This window comes from Drosophila arizonae, chromosome 5, assembly GCF_054131065.1.
Source record: "Drosophila arizonae isolate 15081-1271.41 chromosome 5, UAZ_ARI_1.0, whole genome shotgun sequence".
Classification (NCBI taxonomy): Eukaryota; Metazoa; Arthropoda; class Insecta; order Diptera; family Drosophilidae; genus Drosophila; species Drosophila arizonae.
The window spans coordinates 26,683,884-26,701,043 of record NC_142925.1 but is presented as its reverse complement, the minus strand read 5'-3'; the positions used below and the strand labels follow the sequence as shown (position 1 = coordinate 26,701,043).

The following is a 17,160-nucleotide window of genomic DNA, read 5'->3' as shown; positions in this document are numbered from 1 at the left end:
AAGCACGCGTATGGCAAGCGACGGCGCAGCGCCGTTCAATGTTTGCACCAAACTTGGAGCGTGCATGCCCACACAACCGGTTGCGCATGAAGAGAGAGCGAGAGAGAGACAGAAAGGGAGAGAGCGCTTGCAAGCAAGAGAGGCGCTCTTTAACGCGCGCCAAAGAGCGAGCTTAGTATATAGACGCTCGTGCATTTGTGTTGTGCAGCTTTATGGCTTAATTAATTAAACACAGCTTAAGCCCATGTACAATACTCTGACTCTGTCTGTGTGTGTGCGTGTGTGTGTGAGTGTGCATATGCGTGTGAGTCGCTCTCATCACGATTCGTATGAATAATTTACAACGCTCATTTGCGCAAACGTCTGCCATTTGCGTGCATTTGATTGGCTGCGCCGACGCATAGATCGCATTGGGACAGCTGGCTCCGCCCACTGAGGTGCTTAGGCGGCACATTAAGTGCTGTTCTTGCTTTGTATTTTTATTGTTATTCTACCTTTGATTAAATTTTTGTGTTGCATTATTTGCTTCTTGACTGCGTGATTGAGTTTTTAATTGTTGAGTGCACGTCGATCGCGTCAAAATGGCCGCCATTCAGTGGTTACCGCTTATCAGCGCTGATTAAGTTAATTTGTTATTTTGAGCAAACATCGATGTCGCATCTCCCCCTGGGCGCACAAAAACCGATACACTTAAACTATGCCAGGAATTTCAGCTGGCGAGGGCCAATATGGTCAGTAAATGCTCTAGAGGATTTGCGTGGCGGTGCGATGGCGCAGGCGAAGGTGGTGTTACTGCAGCCTCTGCATCTCGTCCCAAGTCTCGAGTATTTGCGCAATGTCCTTAAATAGCCGTTCGCAAGAAAACGCTGCACCAGCGCGCTGGCCACGTGCAGTGACTAACAGATACAGTCGAGCTGCCAAACAATCCATCCATCGATACAGTGGCCAGTTATTGCTCCCAGTTGATAATCGAGAGACGACTCCAGCCAGCAGCACAGGCAGCAACATCGACGCATTCCAGGCTCGTTCCCCGCTGCAAATGGCAAGCATTGCCTTTTCCAGACACCGAGCAGCCTTGCTCGCTGTCGCCAGCCTGTCTCTTCCGCGGAATAGGAATAGTACACGAATGTGCGCTGTGTTCGCCCGCCTGCATTTAATTAAAATCTGGACTTGGCTCTCGGCTCTCGCAGCAGCAGCGACTGCAACTGCACACAGCGCTCTACCTGCCTAGGCTGCCTAATGATTTAAATTAATCATAATGACTGTCAAAATAGAACGAACGCTGCATGCCAGCCAACCAGCCAACCAGCCAACCAGCTCACCAGCCAATCCACCAGCTAGCCTGGCTTCCATGCTCTATATGGCTCGACCCCGCAGCGGGTGCATCAGTTCCAATTCCAGCTCCAGCCTCAGCCCCGCAGCTTCACCCTCCACTCTTCCCCATGTGTTGCCCCATCTGACGTTTCATCATACTCACACGCTGGCCACAAGGTTCTCACAATTGTATTGACGTGCGCTGTGCAGCGCTTACTAATTGGTACTACCTGAGCACTTGGCCATGGCCGTGGTTTCAGGGGTCAACGGGAACTGCTAAGTTCAGCTCATATTCACCTCTGTTGACGAGAGGCAACGCAATGTCTATAGTTTAAGCTGGTAGTAGATAACATGGCTCTGTTAGGAGAGGGCAACAGTAAATCTCATGTTAGTTGCTAAAAGTTAACTGAATAACAACTAATTTATTCTAGTCTCTGTGAAGCTGCCCCGGCTATCCATAGCAGACAAAAGCTTATACAGTTGCGATATAATAGATGTAACAGATTAAGGTTAAAGCAAATGTTATTCGCTCTCTGTTAGGTTAGACCTCTATCGTGCTGCTGCCCCCTTGACTACGCCCATGCGGTTGCAGAGTAACAGAAGCTTGCAGCTGGCTCCAGTCCGGCTGTATTTCTAACTGAACGTCATCTAGTCTGTCCTGAACGCCAACCTCTGTGTCCACCGGCCCCTGCTCCTGCCCCTGCTCCTGCCCCTCGTTTTCTCGGGAACAACTTTTTGCAGTGTTCTGCTGCGTGTTGCATTTTACTTGGAATTTCCCAGCATTTGCTATAGTTAATTATTTGTGCGCGTTTTGTTAGCGTTTTACGTGCATTTATGCCAGCGCAAAGAGCTGGAGCTATGCAGAGATCTATTCCTCTCGCTGCTCCACTTATGCAATCGAAGCCGAATCCGCAGAGTTCACCTTCAAAACTGCATACACAAACACAACACATACATACATGCATATATGTAGTATTTACTATATGCTCCACTCTATAGTATTGTATTTTTAGTGGGGATGCTCTGCCAACCAATGTTTGTTCCATTTACGAATCGAACATCTATTTAATTTTGTTTTCGTTTTTGCTGTTTGGCAGCCACTGAGTTTGCATGGAACACAGGGAGAAACTGAAACAGACATGGAGACAAGAGAGGAACTGCGAGAAAGACAGAGACAGTGAGTGAGAGAGAGAGACTCCGCGTATTTATAGAGCTGTCGCTCTTTCGTTGCCCATAAGCTGCCGCCTTAAAAATATATTGTCTAAATATGTGAATTTCTAGAGTATTTTGGACATAGTAGCCGAAACGTGTTTCGTATTTCTATATATAAGGCATATTTCTATACTCTTTCACCAAGTGAAAAGAGTATCCTAGTTTTGTGTCCGTCTGTCCGATTTCCGACACGCCCACTTATATAAGTTTCAAACTTAAATATATTTTCAATCAAACATATTCTAGATAGTCTCAACTTAAGATAAGTAAACATCTTTTGATTGGGTTCATATATAATACACACATATATAATACAATATAATATAATATAATAGATAATATATAGACAAAAACAACTCAAAAACTATCTCAGTTAAATCTCATTCTACTCACCACCGTCGCTAGGGGTGAATGGAGTGTGACACCAGTCAAGTATTTTCGGAGTCGACAATCCGAATCGCCAAATCATGTTGGCCCTTTCTTTTCTTTTTTGCTTTATTTAACTCTGAATATGCCATCAAGCATTCGGTAATGAGGGAATGGATCAATCCAATAAATTTGTAAAGTCTTTCTGCCTTCGCTAAATACATGGGATAATTCGGTAATCCAATGAGAAGTATCCCCCACTAGCAACAGCCTCGCTACGCCCCGCATGAACTCCAAAGTTCATTTCGTTTCGTGACACTATTATAAATATGGCTTGGACAGCCATCAGGAGTCGCAGATATTACACTGGATAGTTCTCTGGCAGCATTACTTTGCTAGAGAATGCCCTAGGTATGCCAACCTTAATGGAACATCCGAATGGACACCAGAAAGTGACTCCATTTGACGACTGGATAGATCCTTGGTGCTGAAGGATATAGAAACAAACGCGTCGTAGACCTCCCTTCCCAACATATGGAAATATATCAGTAATTCTATTTATAATACATATACTCAACAGCTCTGTATTTATGTATAATATACGAAACAAAGTTAAAAAGAAAAAATATTCAGTTTGACTTTGCGTTCACATGATAATTCAGAGAGTTTTGAATCTTGTGAATAAGCATATTGAATAGCGCTTTTCTTATTCTGGGAGTGTAAAGTTTGAATTAGAGCCTCATTTAAATGGAGACGCAGCCAGTAAATCAGTAAATCATTTGCTGTTGCTGATGCTGTTGGCCAGGCTAACACAGTCGACTTACAAATTCGGGCAGGCGATAAGCAAGAGACAACTGCAGATCGACTCAGATCGACTCAGGTGTCTAATTGGGCGCTGGGGGTGACAATGAAGCACTTACTGGAGGCCCGAGCAGCGGCTGAGCACTCTGCCCAGAGCTGCCGACTGCGAGTTGGCAGCCAGCAGAAGTCAGAGTCAGAGCCAGAAAACGTAAAACGGCTCACCAATTGCCAATTGGCGGACGCGAAACTCGAGAATGCCTCGCCAGCCAGCAGTTCATGAATTAAACATAAGCTGCGCAGGATTGGGGCTTGGATTCGGATTCGGATTCGAATTCGGATCGGGTTCGAGTTTGGGTTTGGGTTTGGGTTTGAGTTTGAGTTTGGGATCGACAGAGTGTGCGTGCGTTACAATTTAAATACGAAATGAGGCAAACAAAAGGAAAAGGGCTTTTCAGGGCTTCAGCAGCGCGCTGCACGGATTTACCGTTGCCGGAGTTGTTACTGCAGTGTCGCGGGGCAAACAGGAAACCAAAGAACCGCTACAATCATAAAACGATTAACAGGTCGTGACCATTTCACCTGATTACCGAAGAGCTCATTTGCATTCAACGGCCGATTTCGCCAGGTGAGCAAGAAGAGGAAAGAAGAAGAGAGAGAGAGCGCGGGGCCAGCAGCGCAACAAGTGGCAACAACGGAAGCTCAACTTGAATGCCGCCCACCCGCTCTTCCGACTGACTGAGGGAGTGAGTGGGGCAGTGAGTGGGGCAGTGAGGGAGTGCGTGAGTGGCTGACCAGTTAGAACTTCCTTCAGCAGCATTTTAAGTGCTCAATTATGAGTGTGCCTGTGTGTGTGGTGGGTGTGCGTGCTTTGCATGCCAGTTGCTTAATGATAAGCGATAAGCCAGTTCTCCATTCTGTTCTTCTCCTGCCTCTTCTTTGGGCCACACCGTTTTTGGCCAGCTGACGTCAGCCGCGCTTTCAGCTGCCTGGCTACAAATTAGAACAGAATTATCCCACGCATCTCGGATAATGTACGCGAAATGCTCGATCGTTTGCCCGTGATCGATTGTTGTTGTTGTTGTTGTTGTTGTTGTTGTTGCTGTTGTTGCTGTTGCTGTTGTTGCTGCTGTTACTGCTACTGTTGCCGAGCAAAAACTGACAACAACTGCAGACGACAGCGACAACGACGATCGTCAGGACAGCAGACAGCCCCAAGACGGGCCACAAGGCACATGCAAGCCAGCAGTGCTGCCCATTTCAGGCACTCACTTTAGCTGCATTCTACAATACGGAAAAACTGAAATGAAATAAAATTGAAATACCAATAAGAGAACTTATTAATTGATTGATCCCCATTCAAAGAAAAGAAAATAATAGTTCATGTTTTACTGGTAATAGAAATAAATCAATAATAAATCATCAATTAAAATTATACAAAAGAATACATGTGATAAACATTGCAATTTCTCAAGTCACAATGATTTTCAGATTACAAGCCTTCAATGAATATACACCCGGTTAGTAAACAGAGTTCATATCATATCAACTCATATTAAAGAACAAATGTAATTATATTTCTAGCTACTTATAACGACACTTCCAGCTGTTCGTTTTAAGCCTTTTTAATGCCAGCTCGGCGAGTATTTTAGCTATTTTGCAATAAAATGGGCAGCACTGCAGCTGAGCCGGCGCAGACGATGGATCGATGGTCGATCGCCGCACAAATTTCAGCGCGTAGAACGGTAACTTATTTTTTCCACTTATTGCCAAGCTGAGCCACAGAAGCTGAGTAAGACTCGAGCTGAAGCAGAAGCCGCAGTCTCTAGCTGTTGCTGTTGTTGTTGTTGTAGCTGTAGCTGAGCGATGTCTCCAGTCTGGCTGTGATAAAATGTGCGTAAGTGATCAGTGGAAGACGCAGCAGACGACTTGGCCAGTTGGGGTTAAAATTCTTGGAGTTTTTTTGTTTCGCTTTGCTTGGCGTTTGCTTGCTCGCTTTTTTGTGTTGCAACTCGGCAGCATTTTAAAATTACAAGTATGTAATTTTGCTGAAATCAAGCGCTCATATGAAAATTCCACAGCGAAGCTGTCGATCGATCGATCGAGCGATCCGCAACAATTGCGGTCGATTTTTAATTTGTGCTTCACTTTTGTCTCGGAAATCAGAGCAGAGCCAGGAGCAGGAGACCTGGGAATGAGGCTGCGCAGCTCGCCCCACAGCCACTGTTCAGTGCTCACTGTTATCGACCTTATCGCGCCCACTGTGCGCACACGAAATGTCATTCTGTGCACGTCGCTACACAAGGCATCCCAATCAGTCGTAGGCACTCTATGGCGTTTGCAGGTAAGGCACAGAGCAGCAGCCTCTCCGGGCTCGCTGGCTGGCAGCTCGTCATCATTATCTCTGCGCTGCCAACATCACAAATAATATGAAAAAAATACAAAACAAATGCGACGACAAACACAAAAACCAAAACAAATGCAATTGCCTCGACCTGCACGCAGACAGACAGCTCCACGTCCATTCTCAACCTCAGCCTTAGCCTCAGCCTCAGGCTCAGCTCCAGGTCCAGATCGAAGCTGCAAATAAACTATTTCAATCAATGCGATCGTCCAGGGATCAGTTCCTCGCTTCCTCCTTCCCTAGGCCTTCCCCTTTCTTGTTTACCAAATGCCTCCCATCGATCGCAGCATGCCAAAGTTTTCGCAGTTTGAATCTTCTCATTTTTTCATGTTTTGTTTGTTTCTTTTTATTTGATTTTACTTTTTTTTATTTATTTTTTATTTTATTTATCTTTTTGTTGGATGAGTTGGGGTCCACACTTTATAAATATTTTTCAAATGCTTATTCTTAAAGATCTAAATAATTTATCGGACTCTAGCTTCAAATGAAAGATTTGAACTGTATGGGATGTAAATTACAGACTCCCTCTCTCACTCTCTCTCTCTCTCTCGTCTACTACATCTCATTCTTCTAGATATATATTAATATGTAAAAATATTATAATTAATAGTAATTAAAATACTATTTATAATCAAAATGTGCCTTAATTTAGTTCTATTAATGCGCTGTCTGTAAATGTCTAACAAACTTTTGAACAGTAATATAGTGTACAGTTATGTGTTTCTTATATAAATATATATAATATATTTTTTGCATATTCATTTTCAGCTTAAGAAGAAAAGTTTTCGAGTCCTGTCCTCTTAATTTGACAACGTAAAACGCCAATACTTTTGTAATAGCTGCATTTTATTAAAAATAAAGATCCCTTAATAAACTAAGAAAACTGCAAATTAAACTGTTGTAAGATGATTCCCGTTTGCCATAGTAAGTTTATATCAAAAACTCAAAACTCCATTTAAAATTCATCCAATTCCCAAGGATTGAAAATATTATTAGAATCATGTTTCGCAAACAATACATGCAAGCAGGGCATGTGAACAATGCGTACGGCATGCAAGCAGTTTATAGCAAGCAGTATATACTTTTCTCATATCCGAACATCGAACAAAAGATGGCGCTTTGAGCTTGATTGCCAAACAATCCGCTTTTGGCAAGCAGTTGTCGCGAGCATTTAAATAATTATTATTTATATTTGCTATAACCGTAAATGTTTGCTCATAAAATTTTGTCTGGTGACCAGAATTTTCGTCACTATAACCGTAAAGACGCTATAAGCAGAGTCGTTATAGCCGAATTCTACTATAATTCGAGACAGACTAATGTGGAATATTTGTCTATTTCTAAATTCAGGTATATGTACATAAAACTATAAATATATATAATTTAAGGATATTCTCATTTGCTATTTTCAAAGCTTAGATTGATTATTCCAAATACAGGTAAATTTACTTAAAATTCGCAAAAAATATATTTATACATTTACTTCAACGATATTTTCGTTTTCTAATCTATTCAATGAATAGTGGTAAATACCAAAAGAGGAAACCTATTTAGTGCGGTAAAATAAATTTATTAATTATAAATTATTCTCAAAATCAATACAATAATACTCCTAACTTCCATTCAGAATGAGGAATTTCCACTAAATTGTTGAGTATTTAACACCATTTATTGTTAAAGTTCGTCGAACTCTAAGTGGCATTTATTTTTATTCGTTTGCATTTGCAGTGGTTCCAAAGAAGGTATAGAACCCATTCCCGTGTCTCTCAACCTGATGACGGGGAATATTTAACGCTGACTCTACGCGAATTCGCAAATGAAAGTTGGCGCGCTGCTCGCTCGCTGGCAAACTTTTCGCCGAAAAACAAATCGAAAACGATTTTCAATTGAAAGTCATCTAGTTGCAGAGCCGTGAGAATTTTTACAGTTCCAGATATTCGATACACTCGTACAATCACACTAACAGCTCGCGTCGGGTTCAATGCGACGAGTTCGAATTTAAGGAAGTAACCATCGTTGCTTATCTGTGACTAACTGACGACCCCAAAGAACCAAACAAAAACAAAGCACGTACAACAACAAAAAAGTTGCCTACAACAGCTGAAAAGCATCTAGAATTCTACAGTATTATAAGTATAAGTATAAGTATAAGTATAAGTATAAGTATAAGTATAAGTATAAGTATAAGTATAAGTATAAGTATAAGTATAAGTATAAGTATAAGTATAAGTATAAGTATAAGTATAAGTATAAGTATTATAAGTATAAGTATAAGTATAAGTATAAGTATAAGTATAAGTATAAGTATAAGTATAAGTATAAGTATAAGTATAAGTATAGTATAAGTATAAGTATAAGTATCAGTATTAAGTATAAGTATAAGTATAAGTATAGTATAAGTATAAGTATAAGTATACAGTATAAGTATAAGTATAAGTATTAAGTATAAGTAAGTATAAGTATAAGTATAAGTATATAAGTATAAGTATAAGTATAAGTATAAGTATAAGTATAAGTATAAGTATAAGTATAAGTATAAGTATAAGTATAAGTATAAGTATAAGTATATAAGTATAAGTATAAGTATAAGTATAAGTATAAGTATAAGTATAAGATAAGTATAAGTATAAGTATAAGTATAAGTATAAGTATAAGTATAAGTATAAGTATAAGTATAAGTATAAGTATAAGTATAAGTATAAGTATAAGTATAAGTATAAGTATAAGTATAAGTATAAGTATAAGTATAAGTATAAGTATAAGTATAAGTATAAGTATAAGTATAAGTAAGTATAAGTATAAGTATAAGTATAAGTATAAGTATAAGTATAAGTATAAGTATAAGTATAAGTATAAGTATAAGTATAAGTATAAGTATAAGTATAAGTATAAGTATAAGTATAAGTATAAGTATAAGTATAAGTATAAGTATAAGTATAAGTATAAGTAAAGTATAAGTATAAGTATAAGTATAAGTATAAGTATAAGTATAAGTATAAGTATAAGTATAAGTATAAGTATAAGTATAAGTATAAGTATAAGTATAAGTATAAGTATAAGTATAAGTATAAGTATAAGTATAAGTATAAGTATAAGTATAAGTATAAGTATAAGTATAAGTATAAGTATAAGTATAAGTATAAGTTAAGTATAAGTATAAGTATAAGTATAAGTATAAGTATAAGTATAAGTATAAAGTATAAGTATACGTCCGTCTCCGTCTCCGTTATACGTCTCCTCTCCGTCTCCGTCTCCGTCGCCGTCCGTCTCGTCCGTTCCGTTCCGTTCCCGTTAAAGTCCCGTTCCGTCTCCGTTAAGTTTAAGTTTAAGTTTAAGTTTCCGTTTCCGTTTCCGTTTCCGTTTAAGTTTTTTAAGTCGGATAACTTCCTTTTTTGCTGTTTCTTTATAGAATGACATTATAAATTTCTTTTTACTGGACTTTGTATTATTCAGTCATTATTAATGTTTGGTTCTGTGTTCTCAACGTTTCGTCGTTTTTGGTCTCTGTCCGCCAAGTCAACGTTTTGTTTGGGCCGAGTGCAATGAACGCCTCGATTTTACAAGTCATATTTTCTTTGGCATTTGTTGTTCTTTTTGCTGCATATTAATTTTATTGATATTTGTTTTTGTTTTAGGGCGCACGCGTTGCGAGTTTTTGTTGTCTTATCAGTCATATGCCAAAAAATCATCAAATAATAATAATAATTGTCAGAGCATTGCTGAAAGAATTTCATGGTAGCAACTAACTAAGTGCATGCGTGTTTGTGGAAGCGCAGTTGCCTCACTTTTGCTTCGATTTGCATTAGTAAAACAATCTTATCAAGAGCTGGGGATTGGTAAATCGGTATGTTGCAAGAACATACAAAGGAGCGGTGCAACCAGCAGTTGCAAAGTTTGCAATGCGACGAACAAGGAAGCGAACTCGGCTTGCACAATCCGCGCAGTGTAGTCATCGATATCGATAGCTCTCGCTTAGTTATCAATCAGTGATAGCTCTGACTGATAAGCCCGACTGGCCCGCCCGCCAGCTTGGCTGCAACGAACGCTTATCGTGCATATGCACACGCTGCGTATGAGTAATCGTTGAAGTTGAAGTGTAGGTATAACCAAACGGTAACGCTAAGGCTGTGCACACCTTAAAAACGCCACACAACTTGACCCATATAAAGGCAAATTGAAAGCGAGAGCGAGAGCGAGAGTGAGAGTGAGAGTGACAGTGAGAGAGTAGGTTGGGATGGGGCGAAGGGGTTGGGTGTTAGTTGGTGGGTAGCTCGAATATCGGGGTAAGCGAGAGCAGTGGACGAATTTTACAAATCGCTCCATTTAAATCAACAAACCTACGAAGCGTGCTAATTTTGATGTATTTCATAACGGCCTTTTAATTTAAATTTAAGACGCAAAAGACAACAATAACAATAATAACAACGATTACAATGACGGCAACAACAACTAAGTGTTACGTGAAAGCTCAGCCATAAGCTCCCCGCCTGCGCTCACGTCTGACGCTCTCTTTTGCGCTCAGTCACGCATGCGCGGCAGAGAGCAGTGCACTGCAGCAAAAGCGCTTTGCTTTATTTTCTTCTAAGCAGCAGGCAGTCTAAACACAAATCAAAGTGCGCAAGGCAGACGTGCTATTCATTGGATGGGTGGGCGGCCTGTGGGGCATGGCAGCGCTGCGAGCTTGTCCGTGTGTGCGTGCGCAGCCGGCTTCGAAGCGGGCGTGGTGGTGCCTTTCATTGTTGTTGCGGTTCTTTTCGCTCTTGTTGTTGCTGCAGCTGCTGCTGGCTGGCTCCCTCACTCCTCTCCAAAGAGCAAACGAAAACGAAAGCGAGCGTAGACGAATTCGAAGTGGTTCGGCAGCAGCAATGAGACGTCGCGAGTCGTTTGGCGTCGGCAGCTCCATTGCTTATGTGTGCGTCTCTGTGGTTGACTGCGTTGGTTTGACGTCACAACCTCACCGAAAGTCAAATTGCTGTGTCTGTTGCTCATGCGACTGAATCGCTCTAGTAAAGAACTAAGTAATATTGTAATAGTGATATTACATGCATGTAAAAATAGTTACATATTTATTCAGGTTGATTGCGTAACCTGAACGTCATGAATCAAGAGCTTCCCATAATGTTGCAGCGTGTTCATAAATATGAATAAATATTCATAATGCTATAATTCTATATAACACGTGTCACATCAACAAGTAGCATATAAAAACTAAGACATTAATTATATTACTTTAATAATAATATAACTATAATTTTGTCATCCATTCGAATTACAAGACTTGTTTGGCCACAGCACTTTGACTTATTCGGCCCACACTCGCAGCCAAAGCCAAAAGCTACAACAAAAGCAACAACTTGCACGCTAAGTAAACTGCCTTGCAGTGACTCGAGCGATCGGGTTGTTGTTGCTGCTACTGTTGATTTTGGCGTTCCGTTGAGAGTAAAAGTGATTGGGAAAAACTTTTGCTTTTGCTTTTGCTTTTGCCTTTGGTTGTCGATCGCTCGGTTGTTTGACGCTCTTTTGCGCTCTCAATTGTGCTCTCTCCTCTTCTTCCTCTTACTCTTCCTCTCTTTTTCTATGCCTGACTATGTGTGCATGTGTATTTGTGTTGCGCAGTGGCCTGACCACCACCACCATCCACAGGTAGTTGCTGTAAAAGCAGCGCAGTCAACGTCGTCATTTTGGGGCTTTTATTTCGCTTTGCTCTCTTAGCAGTGTGTGCGTGCTTGTATGTATGTGTATGTGTGTGCCTTAGTTGCTTCTTGCTGTTGCTGTTGCTTCTGCTGTTGCTGTTGTTGTTGGCGTTGCTTATTTTTCGGCCGCTGTTGGCGTCGCTGCTTTGCCTGCGTCTCATTTTCTTCGGCGCTGCTGCTGCGCTAAAGACTTTTTGTCACAGTTACAATTTACCAATTGTAAGCAGCGGACGCGAGCGCGCAACGGCCTCACACCGAATAAAGCTCATATAGCTAAGAGCCCATAACGGTTCTTCAGGAGCAACCTTCTAATACAAAGCGTCCGCGTCAACGACAACGGCAGCGCCACCGTCAGCGTTAGCGTCAGCGTCAGCGTCGACGTCAGCGCATACGACTTGTAAATAAAGAAAAACTCGCATATAAAATCTGTTGCATCATTGCTGAAACACTTCAGTCGCTGAATCGCGTGCGTGGAGGCAACACTTTGCGCGACAATAACAACAACAACAACAAAACAAAGTGCAATAACAGCAACAACGGTTCAAGAAACAGTGCGCGCAGCTGCAGTGATCACTTAAAGCGGCTTCTGAAACATAAAAAACAAACAACATCGAAATTTGTAATGAAATATGAGAAAAAGTGCTATGCTCAAAGAAAAACGCATTAAGAAGTGACTTCAAATTAAATACAGTGATGTTTTACAAAAAAATGTAAAAAAATTCAAAGTAAACTTTTATAATTTTTAACTGTAAACAAATTAAAAAAATTACTGCAAACATTTCCAAAGAACATTTTACCCCAAGATAAAAATAAAATATAAAATGATTTAGCGCCAGCTCAAGGCATATTTAGCAAAGATTTATTCAGCACCAACCCACCCCTCGGTCCCTTTGCAAATTGGATCCTAAAAGAAAAGGCATCAAAATTTTACCCTCATTCGCACAACTCAAAATGCTGAACATGGAATCGCCTCAGATGTACGCGGATGCGGTGCAAACGTTGGCGCAGCTCGACCTGAAGAAACAGCCGCAGCCGCTGCCGCTGCCGCAGCAGGCGACAATCGGGCAAATCACGCTGACGGCGATGTCCAGTGCACAGCAGCAGCAGCAGCAACAACAGCAGCAACAGCAGCAGCAGCAACAGCAGCAGCAACAGGTGACAACGGATGCCAACAACAATGCCACAATTCAGGACGCGGCCTTGCTGGTCAAGCAGCACGCCATGCAGCAGATGCAACTGAACAATAACAATAACAACAACAACAACAGCAACAACAGCAACAGCTTGCTGCAGAAGCAAATGCTGCAACAGTACGGCACTCAGACGGATCTGGACGAGCTGACCACTCAGGAGATAACACTGGACTTGCAGCACCTTATCGATGACCAATTCCGGGACACGGAGACCCTGGGCATCTTCAGCGACATGGTGACCAGTCCGGGCGGGCTGTCCGCCACGCTGCCGCCGAGTGGCATGGTCAGTGCGGCCGCCAAAGTGCTGCAGCAGCAGCAGCAGACGCTGGCCAATGCGCGACAGCAGCAGCACTCGTACGGCAGGGCAGCGCTGGCATACATGCCACAGGCGGTGCACTCGAACGCCACTTACAACAATCACTCGAGCGACGAGAACAGCTCCGTGGGCAGCGACTCGAGCAGCACGATCAAGGAGGAGCCCATTGATCCGGAGTACCGCAGGCATCTGCAGGAGTCGGTCAGCAGCCAGGCGGCAGCGGCGTTCATCAACAACAGCAATGGACTCTACAATGCGTACCAGGGCAACTCGCTAGGCGGCAGCAACAACAACAACAGCAGCAGCAACAACAGCAGCAACAGCAGCAACAACAACAGCTCGGCGAACAGCAGCGCGGCGCAGTTCACCAATCTGACGACAGCGAATGTCCTGGCACATCACAGCCTGCCGCACCTGGCGGCCAACGCACAGCAACTGCTCAAGCATCACACCAAGCTGCAACAGTCGCAGCAGCACCACGTCCAGCAGCAGCAGCACGCACAGCAGCAGCAGCACCGCAAGCACAGCAATAAGCACGTCGACAAGGGCACCGAGGAGTATCGGAGGCGCCGCGAACGCAACAACATTGCCGTGCGCAAGAGCCGCGAGAAGGCCAAGGTGCGCTCCAAGGAGGTGGAGGAGCGGGTCAAGTCGCTGCTGAAGGAGAAGGACGCGCTGCTGCGCCAGCTGAGTGAGATGACCAATGAGCTTTCGCTGCACAAACAAATCTACATGCAGCTCATGAATCACACGAACCCCGAAGTGAGTCGCGTCTGCCGCAGCTTTCTCAACACGAATGAACATGCGCTGTAGCTGTGATGAGTAACCTGAGCGAACGAGCGAGAGATTTGAAGGGAGAGATGCAAGAGAGAGAGAGAGAGAAGAGCGCGGAGCGAGTGCGAACAGAGCCTGTACATTTGTGTGATTGGGTGTGTATGTGTGAGCGTGTGCGACTGATTCAATTAAAGCTGTGTGGGTAGCATACAAGCCCAAGGATGTTAAGCAAGCAACGCCGGCAGCGACCAGCCCCAAGCAGGACTTACCACAGGGCAAGTGCCCAAGCCAGCAATCGCCTCAAGCTGCTTTGGCTGTTGACTCCTTGACTCGACTCGTATATCTATTACTTTGTTAACTTCTCTCCACGTCTAATGCAACTGTTGCTACAGCTGTTTCTTCTATTTCTACTTATACGCCTACTTCTATCCTCCTATATTTTCTACGCTGCCTTTGGCATTCCTTCTATTGTACATTATTTTGGCTGGGAGTTTCTTATACTACTTTCTGTGCGATTGTTACCAATGCTTCTTCTTCTATTTTGTACTTAATTTTAATAAATTGTAAAATACTTTTGCCCATTTTTATACAAATTATATAACATAGTATGCATAAGTTAAGCCAAAGAAAAGAAAATGTTAAATATTTATATATACATATATATAAATAAATAAATACATATATATGTAAAACAAAAAAAAAAAAAAAATCAAAAAAATATCATATACTGTATAATGTATATGGGTATGTGTATAAATAAAGCAAGCAGGAAAGAAAACGAAAAATACAAAAGAAAAAAAAAAAACTAAATCAAATGAAAAACACACACAAATATACCTATTTATGTAAATCTATTTAAATATGCTAAGAACAACAACAACAACAACACTCGGTGTGCAGCTTGCGCTATGCTTCTGATCGCCCCTGCCACGCCCCGCTTTAGTTGTCTACCAAGGAGAACCTTTTATTAGCAAATCTTTAGCTTTAAGCTTTAAACAGTTTCAACTGCTTTTGTTGCACAGGACAATGAGAAAACCCCAAAACAATTAATTAATTAATATAAATGTGTATAAATGTATAATTATTGTTACCTAGCAAATTTAATGAGAATTCTTACGTATATACGAATATCGAATGAAAACAAACAAAACCACAAAACAAAACAAGCTGAAAAGAAACAGATAATTGCTTAGAAGCATACTAGATGAAAATGCTATTAATTTGTAAGGCCAACGCAATGTTCTCATTTTAATTTATAAATTAAACGACAAAGAAACAAAACACACTGTAAAGCGAGTATAAATAAATTTTAATAAAATTTGTATAGAAAACAAAATTGCAATTTTTATTTGAAAAAAAAAATAAAAAAAAAAAATAAATAAATAAATAAAAATGTGAGAAAATAACTGAGCAATATTTCTTAGCTTCGATATATTTCTTCCCTAGGCTTGAAGCAAGCGAATGATCTGGATCTTGTATGCCTTGTGTGTGTACCTTACGCAGTACATATTTTTTCGATAACTCATCCTAAACCTTTTTTATCGAGAATGTTCGAAAAATTTATTTTGTTTTTTCAGCCTAATTTGAACACCTTTAGACCTGGAGACCTCCGATTTGCTGGGTGTATACATATAATGAATACAAACATTTTGTAATTTTCAGATTTTGAATACCCTTCGCCGCAAATTTGCGCTTCAAGTACTAGAGACTTTTCCTTTGGAATGAACACACATTTCACCATATGATTACGCTCTGAAGTTTCATTATTGTATTAATTGTATGTCTATTTATTGATTGTATGTCTATACAAGAAATTATTCTACAAATAAATTCTCATAATATTGCCCACACTGCAGCGCAGTCGCTGCTTGCTGCGCAGTTAGCAGAGCGCGGGCTTATGCGTGCGTGTGGATGCATGTGTATGTATGTGTGCATAGGGTATCTCGTAGTCGAGCAGTCTGGACTAGAGCCCTCTTACTTGTTTATTATTGACATAATATTTATGTTTTGCTTGGAATCTGATAACTAGTTTTCACTTGAAAAAAGAATGAAAATCAAGAGCACTCGCTTGCAGAGGCTCGTTTTGTGGTAATTCAAGATGCAGCAGTCGAATGTGCTTATTGCAATTGGCCAGAGCCAAAGAGGCGGCTGTTGTGGCTAGATGTGGCCAAAAGCAGCTTGCCAAGGGCGCAAAGCACAAAGCACAAAACACAAAGTGCTGCGAATTAAATGTCTGCCATACACGAAATATGCTGAGATGGGGCTGGGGTCGTCTGCCTGTAGATGGGACGGCGATAGCGGCGGGGCAATGTATGGGGTGGCAGGCCCCACAGGGCAGCGTCAGAGGTTGGCACGGATGCTTTTTGAGGGCATATGAAAGTCTATATATGTACGTGTGTGCGTGTGTGCATGGGTGTATGTGTGTGTAATGCCTAGACAATTGCCAAGACGGCGGTGGCTTGGTCGCGCGTTGACACAATTTGACAGTTAGACAAACCCGAAACGAAGAGCAAATTTATAAACGACAAGCAGCAAAATTAATGCAACTGAAAAGACAAATTAATGCGCAGTGAAAGCCAAACAGCAGCAGCAGCAGCAGCAGCAACAACAGCAACATCAACAGCAACAGCAACAACAATGCGAGCGAATGCAGCGCATGGCGCGGCTTGGTCAGATAATCACTTAAAACTTTTGGGCTAAGCCCTTTTAGGAGACCTCGGGCTCAAAAACAAAAAGCTTGTATAAAAACTACAACTTTCATTTGGGCTGCGTGCGCTCAATTTGTCTAAGCTGCCCTTTACCCCACCTTGATGTGCCCCTCCTCTGCCCCACGGCACTCTATGGCTGCTCTGGAGTGCTGCTGGAGCTGCATTGTTGGCCGCTTTGATTGATGACAGCTAATTGCAGCCTCCGAATAAAAAAGAGAAATTATCGGTGTGGGTGTCTCTCCCCCTCCCCCTCACCCTCACCCACTTGTCCGCCACCCGTTGCAACGGTAGCTGCGTGCAGCACCATGTCAAACTGAAAGGGGTTCTAATCCGCTTAGATAGGTGAAAGCGACTGCAGTGCGGCAAGATACCCACCCGATGC

General features: G+C 41.9%; 1 protein-coding gene across 1 annotated transcript; it reads left to right on the top strand.

Moving 5' to 3' along the window:
• Positions 1-11,976: 11,976 nt before the first annotated feature.
• Positions 11,977-15,406, top strand: slbo (CCAAT enhancer binding protein alpha slow border cells). Its single transcript, XM_018012080.2, has one exon. The coding sequence runs from the start codon at positions 12,739-12,741 to the stop codon at positions 14,107-14,109; it is 1,371 nt and encodes a 456-aa protein (XP_017867569.1). The 5' UTR covers positions 11,977-12,738; the 3' UTR covers positions 14,110-15,406.
• Positions 15,407-17,160: the final 1,754 nt, after the last annotated feature.

Coding starts and splice junctions, on each gene's coding strand:
- slbo (XM_018012080.2), top strand. CDS start 12,739: ATGCTGAACATGGAATCGCCTCAGATGTACGCGGATGCGGTGCAAACG.